Genomic DNA, 24770 nt, shown 5'->3' on the forward strand with positions numbered 1-24770 from the left:
TGGGTTCAGGGTCAGGGGAACAAAAATGTTCAAAAATTAGATTGTGGTAATGGTTGCTAAGCCCTATGAATAGATAAAAATGATTTATACAGTTTACATGGAAATTGTAGGCATGTGAATTTTTCTTTTTTTTTTTTTTTTAAGACAGAGTTTCGCTCTTGTTGCCCAGGCTGGAACGCAATGGCACAATCTCAGTTCACCACAACCCCCGCCTCCCCAGTTCAAGCGATTCTCCTGCCTCAGCCTCCCGAGTCACTGGGATTACAGGCATGCACCACCACGCCCAGCTAATTTTGTATTTTTAGAGACGGACTGGTCTTGAACTCCCAACTTCAGGTGATCCGCCTGCCTCGGCCTCCCAAGGTGCTGAGATTACAGGCGTGAGCCACCGCGCCCAGTGCAAATTATACTTCAATAAAGTTGTTTAACAAAAAAATAAATGCTAGAGTTGAGTCCTGACGAAGCACGCCTGGCAATGTAGGCAAAGAACCTGAGCATGCAAGGTTTTGAATATCACTAAAGAGTTCAGATTTTTTTCAATCTTCAAGGCAGTGGGAAATCCGAGTAATATATGACAAGTGGTTCTGAAGAAGCAGAAGAGACCTGAAGGACAGGAAGTAGGTGATAACAGATTGGAGTTTGTGGTAGTAACCTGGGCAAACTGAGAGAAGAGACCAGATGGGGATTAGTGACTGGTTAAGGTAAGGGCTTGGAGGGTGGGGGCAATCTTAGCTTTCATCTGAGAAAATAGTTGTAAAAGCGCCAGTATAGGTCTCATAGGGAGAAGATTTGAAGGGCTGTTTTGTACATATCTAAAATAACCCACATGCTGTCCAGTGAGCAATTGATTGCATGTATCTGTAACATTTTCAAGAAGTTTAGGCATCAAAGTTTTCAGACTGTTCATGGTGTAAATGTCAGCATAAATGATGACAGTGACTATGAAAGGGGAACCAGGGAAAGCAACAGACATCAAGGATACACAGCTTCAAGGCATAGATCTCCAAGTGTCAAATGCACACCCATGTATCCACTGGAGTTAACAATTTGGAAAGGAATTAGGAAATCTGGCATAAAACAGACTTGATTAGCGGGGAAGGAGGTGCCACACTGCCACGGACTGACGTAAGGGGAAACAAGTGACTCTCATTAAAAAGCTGATAGGATAGCAGCTTGAAGAGGGTCATGGTAATGTTTTTTAAATGAGAGATGAGCTTAGTTGAAGGGAAGACTCCAGATACAGGTCAAGGGGATGACTGAGACAGCAGACTCCCCTAGGAGGCAGGAAGCGCTGGAGCCCAGAGTCTTCCACAGAAAAGACGCCTCTACCCCTGATGCCAGAGGGAAGCAGTGAGAAAACATGAAATAGCAAAGTGGGCACTGGGAGAAGTAACTGACTAGACTTCAAAGCACAGCCGAGATGAGAAGCATGGAGTAGCATGCTGGTAAGATGGAACCAGGGCTGGTGTTGCTGGGGAAAGTAGTCCAGCCTGGCTTGCCAGAGGATTTAATAGTTTCTTGTGTGTAAATCAGAGGCTGAATCATAGGAAATTGCTTGTATTTGACTGTATTTTACCTATAAAAACAACAGTTTCATATGATACAACCTATTTGTTGACTAGCTAGCTTTGTGGCAAAAAAGAACTAAGAAGAATCATAATGGTCCACAGGGCATTAATAACCTAAGTAAAACTTTCACTGGGAGAGGATTAGACAAAGGAGACACTCTCCAATAATTAGAAAATAAAGAGCAACTACAATTATTTGTGAATATGGTGGTGAGTTTCCTTTAATCAAAGACAACCATGACAAATTTATTAACTATCAAAAGCTACATTTTACTAAAAACAATCTGCCTTTAAAAATGTTGAATCATACAATATATACAATACATGCCGCTTTCCATTTTGGACTTCGCTATCCATTTGAGTCCTAAAAAGGGGAAGAATAGCTGGTTAACAGTTTATAAATGATAAACCAAAAGTTCATATAATATACATAAATGAAATCTAACAATTAGCCTTCTTCAGTGAGTAGGGCCCAGGGTAATCCACATTATATATCTTATATTTATTCCCTTCTTTTTTGCTTTTTTTTGAGATGGAGTCTTGCTCTGTTGCCCAGGCTAGAGTGCAGTGGCGTGATCTCAGCTCACTGCAAGCTCTGCCTCCCGGGTTCACCCCATTCTCCTGCCTCAGCCTCCTGAGTAGCTGGGACTACAGGTGCCCGCCACCACGCCCAGCTAATTTTTTTGTATTTTTAGTAAAGCCTGGGTTTCACCGTGTTAGCCAGGATGGTCTCAATCTCCTGACCTCATGATCCGCCCGCCCTGGCCTCCCAAAGTACTGGGATTACAGGCGTGAGCCACCACGCCCGGTCTATTCCCTTCTTTCATTTAAAATATTTTTACAACTTGGAACAAAAGTATTTCAATTAATTGAAGCACATATTAAGTGTTTACATTAAGTACGAAAAAGCTTATTTTGGCCGGGCGCGGTGGCTCAAGCCTGTAATCCCAGCACTTTGGGAGGCCGAGATGGGCGGATCACGAGGTCAGGAGATCGAGACCATCCTGGCTAACACGGTGAAACCCCGTCTCTACTAAGAAATACAAAAAATAGCCGGGCGAGGTGGCGGGCGCCTGTAGTCCCAGCTACTTGGGAGGCTGAGGCCGGAGAATGGCGTGAACCCGGGAGGCGGAGCTTGCAGTGAGCTGAGATCCGGCCACTGCACTCCAGCCTGGGCTACAGAGCGAGACTCCGTCTCAAAAAAAAAAAAAAAAAAAAAAAAGAAAAAGCTTATTTTAATGCTCAAAATCACAAAATTTGAGCTGGGAAAAAAATCCTTAGCAATGATCTAGCTTGAAAATCTTCCCATTTTATAGATGTATTTATAGATTTAAAAAAAATGAAGTTGAAGCCAGGCATGGTGGCTCACGTCTGTAATCCCAGCACTTTGGGAAACCAAGGCGGGCAGATCACGAGGTCAGGAGTTTGAGACCAGCCTGACGAACATGGTGAAACCCCGTCTGTACTAAAAATACAAAATTTAGCCAGGCATGGTGGCAGGTGCCTATATCCCAGCTACTCGGGAGGCTGAGGCAGGAGAATTGCTTGAACCCGGGAGCCAGAGGTTGCAGTGAGCTGAGATCGTGCCACTGCACTCTAGCCTGGGTGACAGAGCAAGACTCTGTCTCAAAAAAAAAAAAAAAAAAAATGAAGTTGAGTGAGATTAAGTGATTTGCCCAAGGTTTTAGAGTAAGGGACAAAAATAAATAAAGTAAGGGGCATAGCCAATGGAATCTAGGTCTTCCCACCCACAACTGTGTGCACTACAAAATGCCAGATCATTATTAAGATTTCTTTCTAGAAATGTTACCCTTGATAAAAATGAAGAATTCTTTCATAGCCTAATACAAACTTTAGAAATGCCAATTTACCAACATTATTCTAAGGTAATTGTATCCTAATCCTCCTTTTCTGCTTTGTACTTATAAAATAAGCAAATCTAATGGTACAGTGAACAACAACATGGATGGAAGGATTCAATATTTCACTTATCTAATTTACCAGTTTGTTGGGGGGAAAAGAAGCAGCTGGGTACAGTGGCTCATACCTATAATCTCAGCAGTTTGGGAGGCTGAGATGGGAGCATCCCTTGAGCCCAGGAGTTTGAGACCAGCCTGGGCAACATAGTGAGACCCCTTCCCTATTTTTTATTAAAAACAAAAACAAAACCCACCAAACCAAGAACAATCCTGCACTGTTTCTTTCAGCTGCAAATCTTTTTTTTTTTTTTTTTTGAGATGGAGTCTTGCTCTGTCTCCTAGACTGTAGTGTAGTGGCGTGATCTCGGCCACTGCAACCTCCGCCTCCCAGGTTCAAGCGATTCTCCTGCCTCAGCCTCCCAAGTAGCTGGGATTACAGGCGTGCACCACCACGCCCAGCTAATTTTTGTATTTTTAGTAGAGATGGGGTTTCACCATGTTGGTCAGGCTGGTCTCGAACTCTTGACCTCGTGATCCGCCTGCCTCAGCCTCCCAAAGTGCTGGGATTACAGGCATGAGCCACGGTGCCCAGCCTCAGCTGCAAATCTTAACAGCACAAATGTAATCAATCCAGAGAAGGGAACGTAGAACCACTATGCCTTTCTCACCTGTTACACAGTTCTAAGAATAGGGCACTACAGGGAGGCAAAAATCCAAATTTCACTGGAATGGGGAAAAAGGATACTTTGGATTGCCAAATAAACTTTTAATAAAACTGTGTAGCCATCCCATTGAAAACATTACCTTCAGCTAGCATCAAGCACTTAGCTTCTGCTGCCTCTGACTTGGAGTAATCACAGGCTCTGAAATCTCAAAGGTCTTCACAATCTCCTGGCAGACAATAATGAACATTTAGTCATTGGGTTTACAGAAAGTGAAGTCAGAGTCAGAACTATGCAGGGGCAACAGGCAGAGCTTTACCTCCCAGTCACGGTAACTCAAAGCTATAATTCCTTGATTCCTAACTTGTGTGTTATGTTCAAATCCCTCATTTTCTTCATTAATACTAACAGGCTCTGTTTGAAAGACAAATTTTTCAAATTTATCAAAGGTTATTAAATCAGAACAGGTAATCTAAACGGAAACTGATGTATAATAGCAATGAAACCTGTATTGAAAAGATACTTATAATATTACACACTTTTTAGGATTTCATGCATTATGGAGCTGCTGCAGTATTATTACAGTAGTCAGTCATCCCATCTGTTTCCATTTAAAAAAACATGTAGTAGAGTAACACATTCGAGACATTTGAAAATCTGCATATCTATGTGTCAACCACAGAGCTAAGCCCTAGTGAGTCCAATAGGACACTGAGAACATCGAAAGTAGCAAGTAAGTGCGATGGAAATATTCTCTCCACAGGATACCTTAGGAGGACATGAGTGATGGAGAGTGTGAAATTATTCAGGTAAGAATGAAAGATTCATAGAACCTCAAGGAGAAAAGAAGGTGCTGGCATCTGACAAAACGTGATTAGAAAGAGGGATACTACAAAAATGACTGCAGTCATTTCTAAATTAAGATCTGAGGGAAATTATATCATTTCTTTGTTAATATTTACAGCAGATATTGAATCAGTGATATAGATGAATCCATCAAATTTTAGACGCTGGCCATGTTTTCAGTGTCTTCAGGTAGTTGAGCAAGATACAATATTGTAAACGTTAATCTACATTGAAAATTCATTTACATTTAGTAAAATACTTAAATTCTACTAACAAATATATTTTCTCTAAAACTAATTTTTCCAAACATAGTATCATTTACCTATTATTGGCAGTCGGTCTTGGTCAAGTCTTATTCTTGCAAAACCATCCTAAAACGAAAACGTGATTTTAGGAGAAGACAAACATTTAAGACTCAAACCTATAACCACTAGATGAAAAAAATTACTCAGAAAATTCAGTATCTCAGAAAATCAAATTATACCATAGCAATAATGTGATGATATAGATAAGACTTCCCTAATATCTTTTGTTTACACAGGGTATCTTTTGGGTTTCTAATCAGCTCTTTCACCCAGACACAGCCTCCATCCTGAGAATCTCTTAAGTGAAACTCATCTTGTCTCTTTAACTGATTTATATATATTTTGGAATACTCCACATTTTATTCTGCATAATTCTATCACTGGAACCACTGGCAAAATATGCCTTTTTTATTATTTCTGAGAAAATACTTTGGTCGACATAAGCTTTTCTCTAAGGTTAAAATCAAATTCATCTTACATGTGGGAATGCAACCTGAAGTAAGATTAAAGACAGTCTAAAGTAAATTTCCATGGTACATTTCTGAGTAGAGTTTTAAAACCGATTTTGAAATAATTTCAGACTTAAAGGGCTATAAAACTACTATAAACACATGCCATGTATCCTTTATCCATATTCATCAGTCATTAAAGTGTTAGTTACCACGTTTACTTTATCACTCTACATACTATTATTTATGAATGAAGTGAGAATGATAGGCGGCCTGCTTCTTTTCCCTAATCTTTCAGTGTGTATTTCTTGAGAACAAGGATATTCTCTTATACAACATGACAACTATCAAATTCAGGAAATTAACATTTATACCATACTGTTACCTAATCTACAGTTCCATATTCAAATTTTTCCAATTCTTTCTCTACATAATGCCTAAAACATAAAAGCAAGCACATAAAATTTTAGCTAGCTTCTTCTACCTAATATGCCAATTCACGTTTTGCTACAATGCGTCTGAAACATATACTGGCTAGTGTATACAGATACCTTTGCCAGCTCCCTTCTACAGCTTTTCTTATGTATCCTTTTAAAAGCATATAAAAGCAATTAGAAAAATAATCTTTAATCTTACCCGTATAATGAAGGAAACATGAAAGATGTTTTCCACTGTACGGGGGAAAGAATGAGGATCAACCACAAAGTCAAAGAAGGACATTGGGGTATCAGCTATAGACAAAAAGAGAAAGAAGATTTGATTTTTGTTTATGGTTAATATCAGTATACTCTAGCATTAGCCAGAGACAAAGAAAGGGTGTGCACTCATCCGGCTGCAGGAGTGCAAATCAATCCAACCCTTCTGGAGGCCAATCTGGCATCTCTACTAAAAACATGTATGCTCACTGACCTGGAAACCACCTCTAAGAAGCTGTCCTACAGCAACATGAGTGCAAGAACACAAAATTACATGCTAAGATTTTTTACTTCAGCAATTTATACAAGAGTAAAATGCTATAAAGAACTTATTCATCCAGCTGGGCATGGCGCTCACGCCTGTAATCCCAGCGCTTTGGGAGGCCGATGCTGGCAGATCACCTGAGGTCAGGAGTTCAAGACCAGCTTGGCCAACATGGCGAAACCCTGTCTCTAACTAAAAATACTGAAAAAAATTAGCCAGACGTGGCGTGCACCTGTAATCCCAGCTACTCGGGAGGCTGAGGAAGGAGAATTGCTTGAACCTGGGAGGTGGAGGTTGCAGTGAGCTGAGATGGTGCCACTGCACTCCAGCCTGGGTGACAGAGTGAGACTCTGTCTCAAAAAAAAAAAAAAAAAAAAAAGGGAACTTGGCCAGGCACAGTGGCTCACACCTGTAATCCCAGCACTATGGGAGGCCAAGGCGGGTGGATCATAAGGTCAGGAGATCGAGACCATCCTGGCTAACACGGTGAAACCCAGGCTCTACTAAAAATACAAAAAAATTAGCCATGCGTGGTGGCGGGCCCCTGTAGTCCCAGCTACTTGGGAGGCTGAGGCAGGAGAATGGTATGAACCCAGGAGGCAGAGGTTGCAGTGAGCTGAGATTGCACCACTGCACTCCAGCCCGGACGACAGAGCGAGAGACTACTTCTTAAAAAAAAAAAAACAAAAACCATTATGGAGGGTCTGTTAAATACATTTACAGCACAGCCATATAATGGGAATCGGTGAACAAAATAATGGAGATCTATATGAAATAATATGGAAGAATGTCCACTGGAAAAGTCGCATAGCAGAAGAATGTGCATATAATGATTAGCTTGGAAAAAAAGAAAAAAAACAAACTTTTTTTGAGACAGAGTTTCATTCTTGTTGCCCAGGCTAGAGTGCAATGGCACGATCTCAGCTCATGCAACCTCCACCTCCCGGGTTCAAGCGATTCTCCTGTCTCACTCTCCCGAGTAGCTAGGATTACAGGCACACACCACCACACCGGGCTAATTTTGTATTTTTTAGAAAGACAGGGTTTCTCCATGTTGATCAGGCAGGTATCGAACTCCCGACCTCAGGTGATCCGCCTGCCTCAGCCTCCCGAAGTGCTGGGATTACAGGCATGAGCCACCATGCCCGGCCAAAACAAACTATTTAGGTAGGTGTGTATAAAACTGATAAAATAATCTGAAAATATACACATTACATTTTATAATGAGGGGAGGTGGAACGGGTACTTTTGACATTTCTCACTTGAATGCATATTTCATTTTGTAACAAAAAAATCTTTTAAAGATAAAAATGAAAAAGTTAACTTCAAACTTTTCACATGAAATTTCTAAAGGGGAGAAGAATCCTCATTAAATGAATATGCATTTATTCAAACATTACATACAGCTGAAACTGCCTTTAAAATACAAGTAACCTCACTGAATAGATAAATACAAATTGCTCCACTTTGAATGGTGTTACACTTACGATCTTCTTGAAAATATGTCTGCAACAATCCCAAGATTCTTTCTACTTCTTTCTCTGTTGCTTCTTGATGAGATTCTTCCATTCTTCTTAACTGAAAAAAGTCATCATCAAGCTGACAGACCTACTTACTGGCCTATTAACAACCTTTTCTTCACTCTTGCATACTCAAACTTTTTTTTTTTTTTGAGACAGGGTCTTGCTTTGCCACCCAGGTTAGAGTGCAGTTGCATGATCTTGGCTCACTGTAACCTCAGACTCCTGTGCTCAAGGGATCCTACCACCTCAGCTTCTTGAGTAGCTGGGACTAGAAGCGTGCACCACCACATCTGATTACTTTTTTTTTTTTTTTTAACTCATGCTACCTTGTCTAGGACACCTTGCTAATTAAAAAAATTTTTTTTAGATATGAGGTCTTGCTATGTTGCTCAGGTGGTCTCAAACTTATGACCTCAAGTGATCCTCCTGCCTCAGCCTCCCAAAGCACCTAGATAACAGGCACGAGCCACTGTGCCCAGCCTAAATGTCGTCTGTTGGGGATTACTAGCAGTTTATATCCCCATCTTAAAATTTATGGTTTAGGCAGGGCACAGTGGCTCATACCTGTAATCTCAGCACTGAGGGAGGCTGAGGTGGATGGATCACAAGGTCAGGAGTTCGAGACCAGCCTGGCCAATACGGTGAAACCCCATCTCTACTAAAAAATACAAAAATTAACCAGGCATGGTGGTGCATGCCTGTAATCCCAGCTACTTGGGAGGCTGAGGCAGGAGAATCGCTGGAACCCGGGAGGCAGAGGTTGCAGTGAGATGAGATTGTGCCACTGCACTCCAGCTTGGGTGACAGAGCAAGACTCTGTCTCAAAAAGAAAAAAAACATACATATGGTTTAAAAAAATACAGATTTTCTAGTTTCAGTAACTTTTTTTTTTGAGATGGAGTGTTGCTCTGTGGCCCAGGCTGGAGTGCAATGGCGCCATCTTGGCTCACTGCAACCTCCACCTCCCAAGTTCAAGTGATTCTCCTGCCTTAGCCTCCCGAGTAGCTGGGATTATAGGCACCCGCCACCACATCCGGCTCATCTTTTGTATTTTTTAGTAGAAACGGGGTTTCACCATGTTGGCCAGGCTGGTCTTGAACTCCTGACCTCAGGTGATCCACCCGACTTGGCCTCCCAGTGTTGGGATTACAGGGGTGAGCCACCGCACCCGGCCAACCTTTTTTTTGTTTTGTTTTGTTTTTTGTTTTGAGACAGACTTTCGCTCTGTTGCCCAGGCTGGAGTGCAGTGGCGCGATCTCGGCTCACTGCAACTTCTGCCTCCTGGGTTCAAGTGATTCTCCTGCCTCAGCCTCCCAAGTAGCTGGGACTACAGGCGCCCACCACCACGCCTGGCTAATTTCTATATTTTTAGTGGAGATGGGGTTTCACCATATTGGCTAGGATGGTCTCGAACTCTTGACCCTGTGATCTGCCCGCCTCAGCCTTCCAAAGTGCTGGGATTACAGGAGTGAGCCACTGTGCCTGGCCTCAGTAACATTTTTCTATCAGTTTCTTAATAGAAGAGTAATATTACCAAATTAACCATTTTCAGGTTGAACATAAAATAGCAAAATACAAAAGGGCAGTTTAGAAACAGTGGTTCTCCAGTGGGTGTGACTTCCCCCCCACACCCCCAAGGGACATTTGTTGTTATATGTAGATATTTTTGGTTCTCACAGCTCGGGGGTTGAGGTGGGCTATGAGCATATAGCAGGTAGAGGCCAGGGATGCTGCTAAACATCCTACAATGCACAGGACAGTTCCCCAAACCAAAAATTATTATCCAGCCCTAAGTGTTGACAGTGGTGAGGCTGACCCTGGCTTAGGAGAGCCGATCAAAACCAGAGAAATGAGTTAAAGACAAGCAGCCAGTCCGATAAAATGCTTAAAGGCTTAAATAAAACGATTATTTAAGTGACAAAACCTGGCTCCAGACCTGCAAGCTTAGAAAAAATGGCCAAATTGCATGCACATTATTTTAATGGCTATTTTAACTTTTAGGTGTTTTTTAAAAAGCAACATTTTAAAACAAACCTGGGCAGGCATTGCCCTCTCCTCTTGTATCATAGGAACTTTTCTTGGACGGTCGACTCGTGGCTTTGGCACAGGGCACTCTCCGTATATGGAACCCAACCTGATGAAAAATATGCTTTCATGTATTTTTTTGCCTGTTGTTTGTTAAACAAACTAATTTTACTAAAAGTAGTTTGCATGATATAGTCAAATTCAGACCAGACATTAGTGATATACAAGCTGACATCAGACTAAGACTCTTAGTAAGGTTTGTGACAGCCTTTCTGCCTTCTTTGTATTTCTAAAATAACTCCTAGGAGCTTTACTCAACCACTGATACCTCCTCAGACACCTTCATACTGCCCTGTACAGTAGGCCAGTGAATGTGCCTGTGACCTCTTCCCACCACCCAACCTATTATCTGTTTTGCAAAGCCAACTTCTAAAAGAGCAGGGGAAGGATGAGTAGGCATGTGGGGAAGCTCCAGTGGGGTCAGAAGCCTTTGATCTGGGGAGGCCAAGGCAGAGGCTCCCAGCCCAGGACTACGAACACATCTGTCTTAGAAACAGGGCAAGTCACAGCCATGGGATTCCTTTTCCTTCTGGATTCTGCCCTCATGCAGACTTGGGCTACAGTAATAGATGTAAGTCTGCATCATGTAGAGATCAAAGCCCCAAGAATAAGGCTCATGTGGTCCCTACACTTGAGGAGACGGAAGTATACGATGTAGATGGACAGCTACGTTATACACACAGATCCATTTCAGCATCACATGGTGGGTTACTCTGGGCACACTCCTGCTCCACAAGGAGCAGTATCAAAAAATAAATTAATCAAATTTTTAAAAAGTAACATGGTAGATCCTGGGTGCTTAGAGAGTACTGCTCAAGTGCTGTGAGAACACCTGGGCAGAGATATCTACCCAGACATGGGAGTGACGTGGTTGGGAAATCTGATCCTACACTGCTAACACCTCTGTCTGGAGAAGTTGCTGGAGGCTTCCAAGATGGGGCCTGCTGGATAAACAAACTTTACCAAACGAGAAAGATGAAAAGGAATTGGAGGCCAAGAGAACAGCAAGTACAAAGACACAGTTTTAAGTACTTCATTGTGGCTGGAAATTGGGCTGGATGATGAGATAAAGTTTAAGGCTTTATCTTTATAACCTAGGATTTATGAGTTTAGTACGATAACAAAAAACAAAGATTTAGACTTTATCGTAAGATAAAGAAGTTTCGTCGGTATCCTATTAAATAGAACATACACAAATGGCTCTGGGCACCTGAGTTACCTGAAGTCTTACTAAAAATAGATGCCAGATCCCACACCACACTACTACATTGACATCTCCAAGGCCTTCTACCCGAGCCATTACCAATCTCAAAGGTTTTTAAAAAGACAAATTAGAAAAGACAAATGCCCAGGAGCTATACCACTTAAAGGAGGACTGAACAACTCAGATGGCTACCCCTAGAGAAAATATCTACTGGGCAACAAAATCAATATACTTGAAGGTCCTCTAGAGAAGAGCCAGTAAGAGCTATTCTTAGTTTCTCCATAGGACCATGCCAGGAAGTTAAGACAGAAGCCAACTTCATTCGAATATGAAGAAATCTTTTTTTAAAATCAGAGTTCTATCTAAAAAATGAACGGGGCAGTTTATGTGGCAGTGACAAGTCATCTTCAAATACAAGTCAGTGGTCATCCAAAAGGGTATTATAATAAATGTCATTTTAGACATTAGGAGACTCGTAAGATACCCTCAGTAGGAGGTATCATCCTCCTATATATGGGTAAAGATGATAAACCCAGAGCCTCATGAGCTAGAAGCAGAGGAGCCAGGAGAGAGCACTGGTAAAGAGGTTCTGGCCTTTTCTGCTAAAGCAGAATGAGAGATCCTTTAAGGTTCCACCCACATCTAGAGTTTATGGATTTTTCTTTTTTTTGAGACAGGGTCTCACTCTGTCACCCAGGCCAGAGTGCAGTGGCACCATCTCAGCTCACTGCAATCTCTGCCTCCCAGGCTCAAGTGATCCTCCCACCTCGGCCTCCCAAGTAGCCAGCACCACAGGCATGGGCCACCACAGCGGGCTAATTTTTTGTATTTTTGGTAGAGATGGGTTCTCGCCATGTTGCCCAGGCTGATCTTGAATTCCTGAGCTCAGATGATCTACCTGTATCCACCTCCCAAAGTGCTGGGATTAAAGGCGTGAGCCACCACGCCCGGAGTAGTGTTTATAAACTTTTATATCAAAGTTTCAAGTCTCCAAACAACGGCATCATGACTGTCACCTCTACAATACCAAATAATCTTTGTCCCTACAACAAAAAACAATTTAAAGTTCACAAATAGCTGGTCTGTTGGATTTTTAAAATAATCTTACAGAAAGTGGAATGTATGGGTTTTATTAAAGGTGTTTTCTGCTGTTTTGCCTGATATTTTCCAGGAGTCATAGACGATGAATTCAAAATCAGGACTATCTTCATCACGGATAAGTTCTTCAGCTTCTAGCGGATTTACACCCATATGTGTGAGCTACAAAAATGAAGGAAAACAAAAAGCCCAGTTAAGCCACACGCAATCATTGTCCACATCCAATAATCTGTATCACTCAACCTTTAAGAGGCCAGACGCAAAGCCTGCTTTCAGTGTCTTAACATGCGGGCTAAATTTCTTATTGTAAAGATAACTTTACAGTTAAAGTCCTCTTCTCAAAGCTACCTTCTTTTTGGCAGAAAATATTCCTCAATGTACTTAAAACCTTTGGGTGAGAAAGTGAAATGATTTAGACTAGTGGTTCTCAACCTGGGTATACTTGCCCACAGGGGTCTTCTGGCAATACCTGGAGATATTTTTGGGTGTCACAACTGATATGCTGCTGGCATCTACTGGGTAGAGGCCACGGAGGCTGCTGAATATCATACAATGCACAGTACCGGCCCCCAAAACAAAGACATGCCCAGCTCCAAATGACAATCAATAGTGTCAGTGCTGAGAAACCCTACTCTAGCCCAGTGGCAGGCAGAGTGATTTAGGTACGCCAGAACTCAGCCCCCTGGGAATTTCTGTATCACCAATAGTTCATGTATTAGTAAAGCTGCACTAGCACACAAATATAAAATTAAATCCCAAATCAAAAGCTTCACGACAGCACCAGCAAGTTCAGCTGGTGTTCAGATTTTAATTTTTTGCAAACGTCCTACAAATCTCTATTCAGCTTGTGTCGCAGTATATCCAGAGAGCAGTGGCCCGGCATTACTGAGAGAATGGCTCATCTTAAAATTCCCTTCCTGGGAAGAGTAGACGGAAGTCAAATAATTCTCTCATCTCAAACTGTCTTACAGAAAATGCGTTATATTGAATTTACTTTTATGAAAGTACGTTTTTATTACATTATACTGTAAAATGCCTAGAAGTTATCCAGTTATGATGGCAACATCATATATAAACAATAATCACAAGACCCTTGGGGAGCTTAACCCTATTAAAGGCAACCAGACTTTAAAGAAAGACTACAAGAGCCTGGTCAGAGCGCTACGGCCTGCTCTTCTCTGTTCCCTTGCCGCCCGTCCTACCACGGCACCCTTATAGGTGGATGTGGCAGTTTTGGTCTGTTTAACTGACAGAGAGATCCACCAATCTTCCCTTACAGTGTCTATATTTGATGTTATACATAGGAAAGTCTTCTCCGCCCAGAGACTTGACAACTATTAATTTAAGGTTTTATATTTAATGCTTTAAGACTTCTAGAATTTATTTTAGAATGAATAAATTCTAAATTTATTTATTTAGAACTTAAAATATGGAGCTTGGCCGGGCACGGTGGCTCACACCTGTAATCCCAACACTTTGGGAGGCCAAGGCGGGTGGATCACGAGGTCAGGAGTTCGAGGCCAGCCTGGCCAACATGGCGAAACCTCATCTCTACAAAAAATACAAAAATTATCCAGGCGAGGTGGCAGGCGCCTGTAATCCCAGCTACTTGGGAGGCTGAGGCAGGAGAATCACTTGAACCCAGGAGGTGGAGGTTGTGGTGAGCCGAGATCATGCCATTGCACTCCAGCCTGGGCAACAAGAGCAAGACTCCGTCTCAAAAAATAAAAAAAGGGCCGGGCGCGGTGGCTCAAGCCTGTAATCCCAGCACTTTGGGAGGCCGAGACGGGCGGATCACGAGGTCAGGAGATCGAGACCATCCTGGCTAACACGGTGAAACCCCGTCTCTACTAAAAAATACAAAAAACTAGCCGGGCGAAGTGGCGGGTGCCTGTAGTCCCAGCTACTTGGGAGGCTGAGGCAGGAGAATGGCGTGAACCCGAGAGGAGGAGCTTGCAGTGAGCTGAGATCCGGCCACTGCACTCCAGCCTGGGTGACAGAGCAAGACTCCGTCTCAAAAAAATAAAAAAATAAAAATAAAATAAAAATAAAAATAAAAAAAGAAAAAAGTAAAGTACAGAGCTTAACCTGATAAAGTAATTTTTAAAGAAATACACCATATATGGTTACTTTATTGACGTATATTAGAGTGCATTTTCCTAAGTGTATTATGCTTCACAATAAAAAGTTTAAAAAAAAAGGAAAAGGTTTGAAAAACAAACTGGAAATAATCTCATGCCTCCTGCCTTTACAAAAAAAGTACTTTATCTGGTCAGATCTCATAGTACTAAATTATTTTAATAACCATTTGACATAAACATCCAGTTAGAAATACAATGTTCCTACTGAGGTGCAGCTATCTGTGCTAGGACAGAGGTTGGCTCAGATTGATACACTGACTAATTGATTTTGAGACGGAGTCTCACTCTGTAGCCCAGGCTAGAGTGCAGTGGTGTGATCTCGGCTCACTGCAACTTCTGCCTCTCCTGCCTTAGCCTCCCAAGTAGCTGGGATTACAGGTGCCCACCACCACACCCAGCTAATTTTTGTATTTTTAGTAGAGACGGGGTTTCATCATGTTCGCCAGGCTGGTCTCAAACTCCTGACCTCAGGTGATCCACCCGCCTCAGCCTCCCAAAGTGCTGGGATTACAGGCGTGAGCCACTGCGCCCGGCCAGAATAGAATTTTTTAAAAAGACAACAAAGTGAGCTACAAGGTCAGTCTCTGTGTGCTTTTTCTTTTTTTGGTAAATTCATCAAGGAACAGTTTCAGAATTGCAGGTAACCACTATTCAAACTTGTCAAGAGACAAAGAAAGGTGAATAAAACATAAAACCAAAAAAACCAAAACCTGGCTGGGCTGGATGGCTCACGCCTGTAATCCCAGCACTTTGGGAGGCCGAGCCGGGCAGATCACAAGGTCAGGAGATCCAGACCATCCTGGCTAACATGGTGAAACCCCGTCTCTGCTAAAAATACAAAAAAATTAGCTGGGCGTGGTGGCGGGCGCCTGTAGTCCCAGCTACTCGGAAGGCTGAGGCAGGAGAATGGCGTGCACCCAGGAGGCGGAGCTTACAGTGAGCCGAGATCGCGCCACTGCACTCTAGCCTGGGCGACAGAGTGAGACTCTGTCTCAAAGGAAAAAAAAAAAAAAAAAAAGCAAAACCCAATCATATTCATATGGTTTTGAAATATTCTCAAAGACAGACCAAAACATGCCCTCTCGCCAGGCCTAACTCAATTCCAGCTGAGCTCTGCCATCACAGAGTGGGCTTCTGTCCAGCCCAAGAAAAAGGTCCTCGGTCACTGAGAAGGATCTAGAACACCAGTGAACAGAGGAAAAATGGCTATTGGCAAATGACCCCAGCACCCAGCATCTTAAGACAGAACGCTACAAGATTTTCACTCCAAGCCCCCATCCAAAATTCCACCACATAGCTCTACTTTCATCTGTTTAATTTGGTAAGATCTCTCTAGAGGAATCTGAGACCAAAAAAGAATGAAGTGAAATCATCTGCATATGGATATAAGCAAAGTAAATAATTATATAACATATAACAGAACATTTCTTATTCAGTCTGTAGCTTTGAACTTACTAGAGTTTCAACATATCTTAACATGTCAAAGGAACTCAGGTCTGAGCGCAGCTGCTTTGCTTTCTCTTTGCCCAAATCGGAAGCCAAAACAAGAAAGTGGGCATCTAGGACTGCTTCTCTTGCTCGGGACACTATGCAAAAAAGAAAAGAAAATATTCACATTACAAAATACATGTTATCCATAGATATTTTCCCTACATTTCCAACTACTTACCAGGATTTCCCACTAGACTAACAAAAAAAAGAAAATCTCAATAGGCAACCGACCCATCTCCTTCTAAAACTTGCTCCCCTGCCCAACTCACCACAATCTCTAATGAAAGCTGACCAGTCTTCCTAAAAGCCAGCTTTCTCTCTAGTTCTCCTACTCTCGTTAGCTGAATCACAATCTCTTAAATAACCCCAGTTGAGCAAAACCCCTGTCATGTCTAATACTCACTTTTCCCTCTGACTCAATAACCCATCCTAATCACGATGATCATGTGTGCCCATGTAAGGACAATCAAATTCCCACTACATGCAGGGCCCTGTGCTTGCCATGGTGGTTTGTGAACAGCAATAGATAAGTTGCTAACGTTGCTAACCAAAATCATGGCATGTGCTAGGCTGGCATCAGGAGGCTCATGCCTCTGTATGGCTTCACAGGCAACCCCAGCAAAGCCACCCAAATGAACAGTCTACAGGCAGCAAGTAGGGACCCCTGAGGATGGATGCTCAAGAAAGGCTTGACAGAGGACATGGGATTTAACAAAAGCTATGGAAAAAAAGATTTAAATTAATGGAGAAACAGGCCGGGCGCAGCGGCTCACGCCTGTAATCCCTGCACTTTGGGAAGCCGAGGCAGGCGGATCACTTTGAGCTCCAAAGTTTGAGACCAGCCTGGGCAATGCGGTGAAACTCCGTCTCTAAAGAATCAAAAATTAGCTGGGCATGGTGGTGCACACCTGTAATCCCAGCTACTCGGCTGCTGAAGCTGGAGAATCACTTAAACGTGGGGGGCGGAGGTTGCAGTGAACCAAAATCATGCCACTGCACGCCAGCCTGGGCGACAGATTTAGGTGTTCCCAGACTATTTTTCATACTCCCTGTTGCCTGCAGGGTCTGATTAAGCAACCCCTCAGCCCCACTGTTGCCTTTTGTTGACCCTTCTTCATCTCCTGAGTATCCTGTGCCTGCCTGCCCCACTCCTCCTTTCATTTATTTATTTATGTTACAAACTGAGACCATCAAATAAATCCATGAATGCCAAGCGTCTATTGTTTGCTGAGCAAACTAAGGCTCCATTGACTGAATAATTTTGCCCTAAAATGTTGCTTTATTTATTTATTTATTTATTTATTTATTTATTTTTTTGAGACAGAGTTTCGCTCTGTCGCCCAGGCTGGAGTGCAGTGGCCGGATCTCAGCTCACTACAAGCTCCGCCTCTCGGGTTCAGGCCATTCTCCTGCCTCAGCCTCCCAAGTAGCTGGGACTACAGGCGCCCGCCACCTTGCCCGGCTAGTTTTTTTGTACTTTTTAGTAGAGACGGGGTTTCACCATATTAACCAGGATGGTCTCGATCTCCTGACCTCGTGATCCGCCCGTCTCGGCCTCCCAAAGTGCTGGGATTACAGGCTTGAGCCACCGCGCCCGGCCCTAAATGTTGCTTTAAATACTGGAAATAGCTGAGGGGGAAATGATGTGGGGATAAAGAACTGACTAGATGCATAGTAAATATCAAGGGAGTAATTGAGTCAAGCAAGACTAACAGCGAGGAGACTGAGAGTCCAGGCTATGAAGGGAAGACAAAGCTTAAGAGGGTAGTGGAGGGATTTAAACAGGTGAAGGAGAAAGACCCGGTTCCTGAAGGTTTTGATGAAGTTTAGCAAATGCAGTAGACTAAGATGGGAAATGGTAAGGAGGCTTTAGTCAAAGAAGAAACAGAAATTGGAGAGCATATATAAAGTGAAAAAGGAGACATTTAAAAAACTAGTTATGGCCGGGCACGGTGGCACACGCCTGTAATCCCAGCACTTTGGGAGGCCGAGACGGGCGGATCACGAGGTCGGGAGATCGAGACCATCCTGGCTAACACGGTGAAACCCCGTCTCTATTAAAAATACAAAAAATTAGCCGGGCGAGGTGGCGGGCGCCTGTAGTCCCAGCTACTCGGGAGGCTGAGGCAGGAGAATGGCGGGAACCCGGGAGGCGGAGCTTGCAGTGAACCGAGATCCGGCCACTGCACTCCAGCCTGGGGGACAGAGCGAGCCTCTGTCTCAAAACAAAAAAACAAAAAAACAAAAAAAAACTAGTCATACTCAGCAATGACTAAAAATAAACGTTCTAGTCCTTTAAGAATATGAGGAACCGGGCGGGAGCGGTGGCTCAAGCCTGTAATCCCAGCACTTTGGGAGGCCGAGACGGGCGGATCACGAGGTCAGGAGATCGAGACCATCCTGGCTAACACGGTGAAACCCCGTCTCTACTAAAAAATACAAAAAACTAGCCGGGGCCGGGCGCGGTGGCTCACGCCTGTAATCCCTGCACTTTGGGAGGCCGAGGCGGGTGGATCACGAGGTCAGGAGATCGAGACCATCCTGGCTAACAAGGTGAAACCCCGTCTCTACTAAAATACAAAAAAAAAAATTAGCCGGGCGCGGTGGCGGGCGCCTGTAGTCCCAGCTACTCGGGAGGCTGAGGCAGGAGAATGGCGCGAACCCGGGAGGCGGAGCTTGCAGTGAGCCGAGATGGTGCCACTGCACTCCAGCCTGGGGGACAGAGTGAAGACTCCGCCTCAAAAAAAAAAAAAAAAAAAAAAAAAAAAAAAAAACTAGCCGGGCGAGGTGGCGGGCGCCTGTGGTCCTAGCTACACGGGAGGCTGAGGCAGGAGAATGGCGTAAACCCGGGAGGCGGAGCTTGCAGTGAGCGGAGATCCGGCCACTGCACTCCAGCCCGGGCGACAGAGCGAGCAAGACTCCATCTCAAAAAAAAATAATAATAATAATATGAGGAACCGGCCGACTGCTGTGGCTCATGCCTGTAATCCCAGCACTGTGGGAGGCGGAGGCGGGTGGATTACCTGAGGTCAGGAGATCAAGACCAGCCTGGCCAACGCGGCGAAACCCCATCTCTACTAAAAATACAAAAATTAGCTGGATGTGATGGAGCGCACCTGTAATCCCAGCTACTCAGGAGGCTGAGGTAGGAGAATCGCTTGAACCTGGGAGGTGGAGGTTACAGAGAGCCGAGATTGTGCTACTGCACTCCAGCCTGGGAGACAGAGTAAGACTCCATCTTAGGCCGGGTGCGGTGGCTCAAGCCTGTAATCCCAGCACTTTGGGAGGCCGAGGCGGGTGGATCACGAGGTCAGGAGATCGAGACCATCCCTGGCTAACATGGTGAAACCCCGTCTCTACTAAAAATACAAAAAACTAGCCGGGCATGGTGGCGGGTGCCTGTAGTCCCAGCTACTCGGAGGCTGAGGCAGGAGAATGGCGTGAACCCAGGAGGCGGAGCTTGCAGTGAGCCGAGATCGCGCCACTGCACCCCAGCCTGGGCAACAGAGCCAGACTCCGTCTCAAAAAAAAAAAAAAAAAAAGACTCCATCTTAAATCTCCAAAAAAAAAAATTTGGCTGCATTCTCCCCTATGTTCCCACAGACCTGCCAGAGAGGGCTGGAGGGGACAGTGGTCTGGGTAGCAGTCCTGTGGCTCTATGACTATGAACCCACATCAGGGAGTACCCCTGTTACCAAGCAGACAGACGGCTGCTATCAATACCACCGCCGCTGCTTTCAATTCAAACTAAGGTTATTTTTTAAAGCACCCACGGCCTAGAGTTCAGTGCTCTGGGATCTCTCTCTCACTCACTCACACACAACACACCGCAGACTGGAGACCAGCAGGTACACTTGCAGGCCTTGCCACCTCCACTGCGCTACAGGTGGACCAATAGCAGGGAGCTGAGAGGCAAGACTGAGGGTGGGACAGGAAAAGAAACAGGATGTCAGAGGCTAGCTCAGTTCTGTAATTCATCCACTCAACCAGTGTATACCAGGGCTACGGCAGTAAATACAGAAAAAGAAAAAAGATAACACATGCAACGTTCTCAAACTTGAAAAGGCAACAGAATCAACTGGGGGCTTAATACAGACTGCGGGACCTACCCCCAAATTTTCACGTAAAGCCCTTATTATATAGTAAGCGCATAATAAAAATGGCATTATTGCTATAATGAAACGGTTCCCAAACTGGGAAAGCACTATTACAAATGTGGGAATTACTTGATGTCAATAATTTGGCGCTTATATAACACTAATGAAAAGTATCATAAAACACGAGAGAACGTAAAATAACAAATTACCTTCATTAAACAGAGTGTTAGCCTCTTCAAGGACCTCTGTTAATTTGTCACCAGCATTCAGTATGTCCTCCCGGTTTTCTATTTTAAAAAATACAAACTTTGGGAAACTTGTTACGCATTCACTAATAAGCAGTTGACAAGGTTATCACCTACAACAGCAAAGCCAAGGCCCGGCCCCTGCGCCCTGAGTAATTACTTCCAACATCTTTATGTTTTTAACCAAAATGGCCCGGAAAAGGAAAAAGGCGACCCTATCCTTTATGCAGCATGAATTTTAAAACGAAACACTGGCTCCCTCTAACCTTAACACAAAGGGCTGGACTCCGGCTGCACCCTCTGAGTGCTCCATAACCGAGTGGTTCTCAAACTTTGCAAGCAACACACACCAACACCTGGAGGGCCACGCCATAGTTGGGCGGGCCCACCCAGAGATTCGGATTCCGTGGGTCCGGGTGGGGTCCGAGAACGTGCATTTGACAGCTCTCGCGTGCCGCTGCCGCTGCGGGGCCAGGAGCCCACTCCGAGGACCGCCGGGCGCAATCAAAGCACGCGGAGTCCGCGTCTTGCCTCTCCCCACTGGCTGGCTGGGCTCAGGAGAGTCCGCGAACGGCTCTGGCCTCCAGCTTTTCCAGCCCGCCACTCGGGTACCCGCGCGCCCCCCGCCAAGGTCGCACGGCTCCAGCCACAGAACAGCTGTGGAAGCACTTTGTCAATAAATTAAGGAGCTGCGCGCGGCGAACGGCTGGCATCCGGCGCGTCTCTACTCGCGCCGCGCGGGGCCTGCGCCTGGCACCTGCCTCCGGTGCCCTCCCCACCGCGCCCGGCGCAGGGCGGGGACGGCGGCCCGGCCCGCGCCGCCCGGAGGCACCGCCTTACGTTGGACAGAGTTGATGAGCGCCCGGTACTGATGGCGGATCTGGCGGCACAGGCCTTGGTCGGCCTCCGCCTCCAAGCTGGCCGGGTCCATCATCTCGTCCCCGGAATCCGACGGCTCTGTGTCCTCCAGGCTCGGGCGCTCTGGGGCTTCCCTGCGCTCCGGCGCGGAGCCGCGGCGGGACCTGGGCGACAGTGGGGACCGCGAGCGGGAGCGGGAGCCGGTCCGATCCCGGTGCGGGTCGCGGCCCCGACCCCGGCCCTCGGTCCCGCGGCCGCTGCTGTCCCCAGACATAGCGCCAATTCGCCGTGCAACTTCGGAACGGCGGAAGTTCGCGCCAGAAACTGAAACCCCTGCTCTGCGCCAGCGCCTGCTCCCCGCGGAACGTGGCTCCCGGGCCCGAGCGAGCGCACAGCGACGCCTGTGGCTGGAGGCCGGCGACGGGCCCGGCCAGGTCTCCAAGGCGTCTGGGGGGTGCACAGGAGGGGTCTGGCGGGGATTCTTTGTTCCCTTGACAAGATGTGTAATGAGCTCCCTCTTACTCCACACTGCAGGGCCGTGAGAATCCTGGTTTTCTGCCCCACCCCCCCTTTCCCACCCCACTGGACCTGCATCTTCCCTAGGTCCCTTTGCCTGCCCAGGACACAGCCGCAGCCTGGCACCCACATGGGCACGCAGTGCATGTGTGTTAAACGAGGTTCCTGCCGTGGAGCAGGATGAGCGCGGGACGTGGAGACCAGATGCGCTCTGCTGCTCACCTGTGCCCTCAGTTTTCCGGTGTCATCATGGCTGGCGAGGGGGGGCGGTGGATGAATCAAATGTTTATGTGCAGCTGGCAATACCACCTTTTGTGAGGATGGCAGAACAGACAAATTAACAGGTAAACTCTGTTAACCATCCTTCTAAATATCTGCAACAGAATGTCACCAGAGCACAGGGTTTTGGTCTAGGTCCTGCTGCCCCCCTCACAGAAAACCAATTACTGAGACACCATTATTACCAAGGAAGAAGGTTTTAGCAGGGTGCTGCACGCAGGGAGATTGGAGCTCAGACTCAATCCATTGCCCTGACCAACTAAAATTAAGGGTTTATACAGTTGCAGGGAAGCAATGCAACAATGTGTTTGAAAGGAGGAACTTTCCTCTTTTCAGAAGGGGGAAGGAAGCTATGGTGATGCCTGAGGGGCTTGGCATCTCATTGTCTGGAATGCGGTGATCTGGTGAGTTTCAGTTTTTTGATACTTTTTGAGAGGCCCTGGGGGTCCTTTCCTGAGGAAGGAACTCAGATAAAACAAAGGTAAATTTCAACCTTAAGACTAGAAAACATAATTTCTAAGTTTATTTAAAAAATAATAAACAGTCTATGGGATTATTGGGTTGATTTTAATGACAGTTTATGTTCACATTTGATTGATTTTTTTTTTTTTTTTTTTTTTTTTTTATTAGACAAGCTCTCGCTCTGCTGCCCAGGCTGGAGTGCAGTAGCACTCACTATCTTGGCTCACTGCAAACCCATCTCCCGACCTCAAGTGATCCGCCCACCTCGGTCTCCCTAAGTGCTGGGATTACAGACGTGAGCCACCAGGCACAGTCTGATTCTCAAACTACAGGATTCTAAGAATACCTCCTGAAGGGCCCAATAAAGATGGAATTATGTTAAGTATACTTTGAAAGATAAATATATGAATTTCACTCCATATATTTTGGATCATTTCGAGTATTGTTTCCCAAAAGGTCTCTTTGGTGCTAAGAACACATTTTCTCAAAGGAACAATATTGTAAGTTGGGTTACTACACAACCTACAAATATACCATTTTGTGCATCGTGTCTGCTAAACTTGAGTTAGGCATTGTTCATTGCTGTCCAACAGCTACTACTTCAGCCACCCCTGCTTATCTGTATTTCATGAAGGGGACACGTGTGTGCCTGCTTCCTTAGATGAAATGTGATTGCGCTATCCAGGTCAAGGTAATCTCATTCCCCTTCCCCAGTGACTGGTCTAGGGTCATGTGATGCAACCTGGGTCCGTGAGATGTGAGAGGGTTTCCCAACTGGATGGAAAAGAAAACCCTTGACCCCCTACCCCCTTTGAGATGGCTGGCATAAGAATGTGGAGCCTGCCAATTAGCGGACATGGTGGTGCATGCCTGTAATCCCAGTTACTCGGGAGGCTGAGGCAAGATAACTGCTTGAACCCAGGAGGCGAAGGTTGCAGTGAGCTGAGAACATGTCATTGCACTCCAGCCTCGGTGACAAGAATGAAACAATGTCTGAAAAAAAAGAATGTGGAGCCTGCCATATTGGCAGCATCTGGTACTCAGGATGTGACAAGCATGAGGAAAGACCAGAGTGCTGGGGACAGTGGAGAGCAAAGATGGACATGGCTGAATTGCTGAATCAACCACATACCTCTAGACTTCCTGTGAAGAAGGCCGTAAATCATGGTTTAAACCAGTTAATTGTTTCGTAGTTGTTGCTTGCGCTCAGTGTTCTGTAACAGAATACTTAGCGTTCTTCCAGGTGAAAGTTCCTTCCAAGCTCCACACAAAAATACCTGAAATAGGCTTGGTGCGATGTCTCATGCCTATAATCCCTGCACTTTGGGAGGCCAAGGTGGGTGGATCACCCAAGGTCAGGAGTTCGAGACCAGCCTGGCCAACATGATGAAAACCCATCTGTACTAAAAATACAAAAAATTAGCCAGGCGTGGTGGTGGGCGCCTGTAATCCCAGCTACTCAGGAGGCCGAGGCAGGAGAATCACTTGAACCCGGGAGGCGAAGGTTGCAGTGAGCTGAGATCACACCACTGCACTCCAGCCTGAGCAACAAGAGTGAAACTCCATCTCAAAAAACGAACAACAACAAAAACCCTGAAATAACTCATTCAATTCAAAGGTATTTGAGGTAGGGCTGGGCGCGATGGCTCACACCTGTAATCCCAGCACTTTGGGAGGCCGAGGTGGGTGGATCATGAGGTCAAGAGATTGAGACCACCCTGGCCAACATGGTGAAACCCCGTATCTACTAAAAATACAAAAAATTAGCTGGGCGTGGTGGCATGCGCCTGTAATCCCAGCTACTTGGGAGGCTGAGGCAGGAGAATCTCTTGAACCGGGGAGGTGGAGGTTGCAGTGAGCCAACATGGCACACCACTGCACTCCAGCCTGGTGACAGAGCGAGAGTCTATCTCTAAATAAATAAATAAATAAAAATATTTGAGGTGTACTCATAGGCTAGACATCCTACAAAGCACAACAGGGCATACAGATAATTCAGGTACTTGCCTTTGCTTTACAGGGTATCACCAGAAGACAGGCATTAAACTGTTTCTAAAATTCA

General features: G+C 45.2%; 1 protein-coding gene across 2 annotated transcripts; it reads right to left on the reverse strand.

Moving 5' to 3' along the window:
- Window positions 1-1760: 1760 nt before the first annotated feature.
- NSMCE4A (NSE4 homolog A, SMC5-SMC6 complex component) lies at window positions 1761-21822 on the reverse strand. 2 transcript variants are annotated; one of them, XM_025396392.1, is made up of 11 exons: window positions 21434-21822; window positions 20558-20635; window positions 16216-16346; window positions 12630-12781; window positions 10267-10366; window positions 8197-8287; window positions 6386-6480; window positions 5318-5366; window positions 4469-4563; window positions 4292-4375; window positions 1761-1932 (listed from the first exon to the last, which is right to left on the reverse strand). In XM_025396392.1, exons 1-10 carry the CDS (start codon window positions 21723-21725, stop codon window positions 4304-4306), a joined length of 1155 nt encoding a protein of 384 aa, XP_025252177.1. In that variant the 5' UTR covers window positions 21726-21822; the 3' UTR covers window positions 1761-1932; window positions 4292-4303. The 2 variants fall into 2 exon arrangements, with proteins under 2 accessions (XP_025252177.1, XP_025252176.1); XM_025396391.1 differs by having other exon boundaries at window positions 4292-4378.
- Window positions 21823-24770: the final 2948 nt, after the last annotated feature.

The sequence above is a fragment of the Theropithecus gelada genome, chromosome 9 (assembly GCF_003255815.1).
Source record: "Theropithecus gelada isolate Dixy chromosome 9, Tgel_1.0, whole genome shotgun sequence".
NCBI lineage: Eukaryota > Metazoa > Chordata > Mammalia > Primates > Cercopithecidae > Theropithecus > Theropithecus gelada.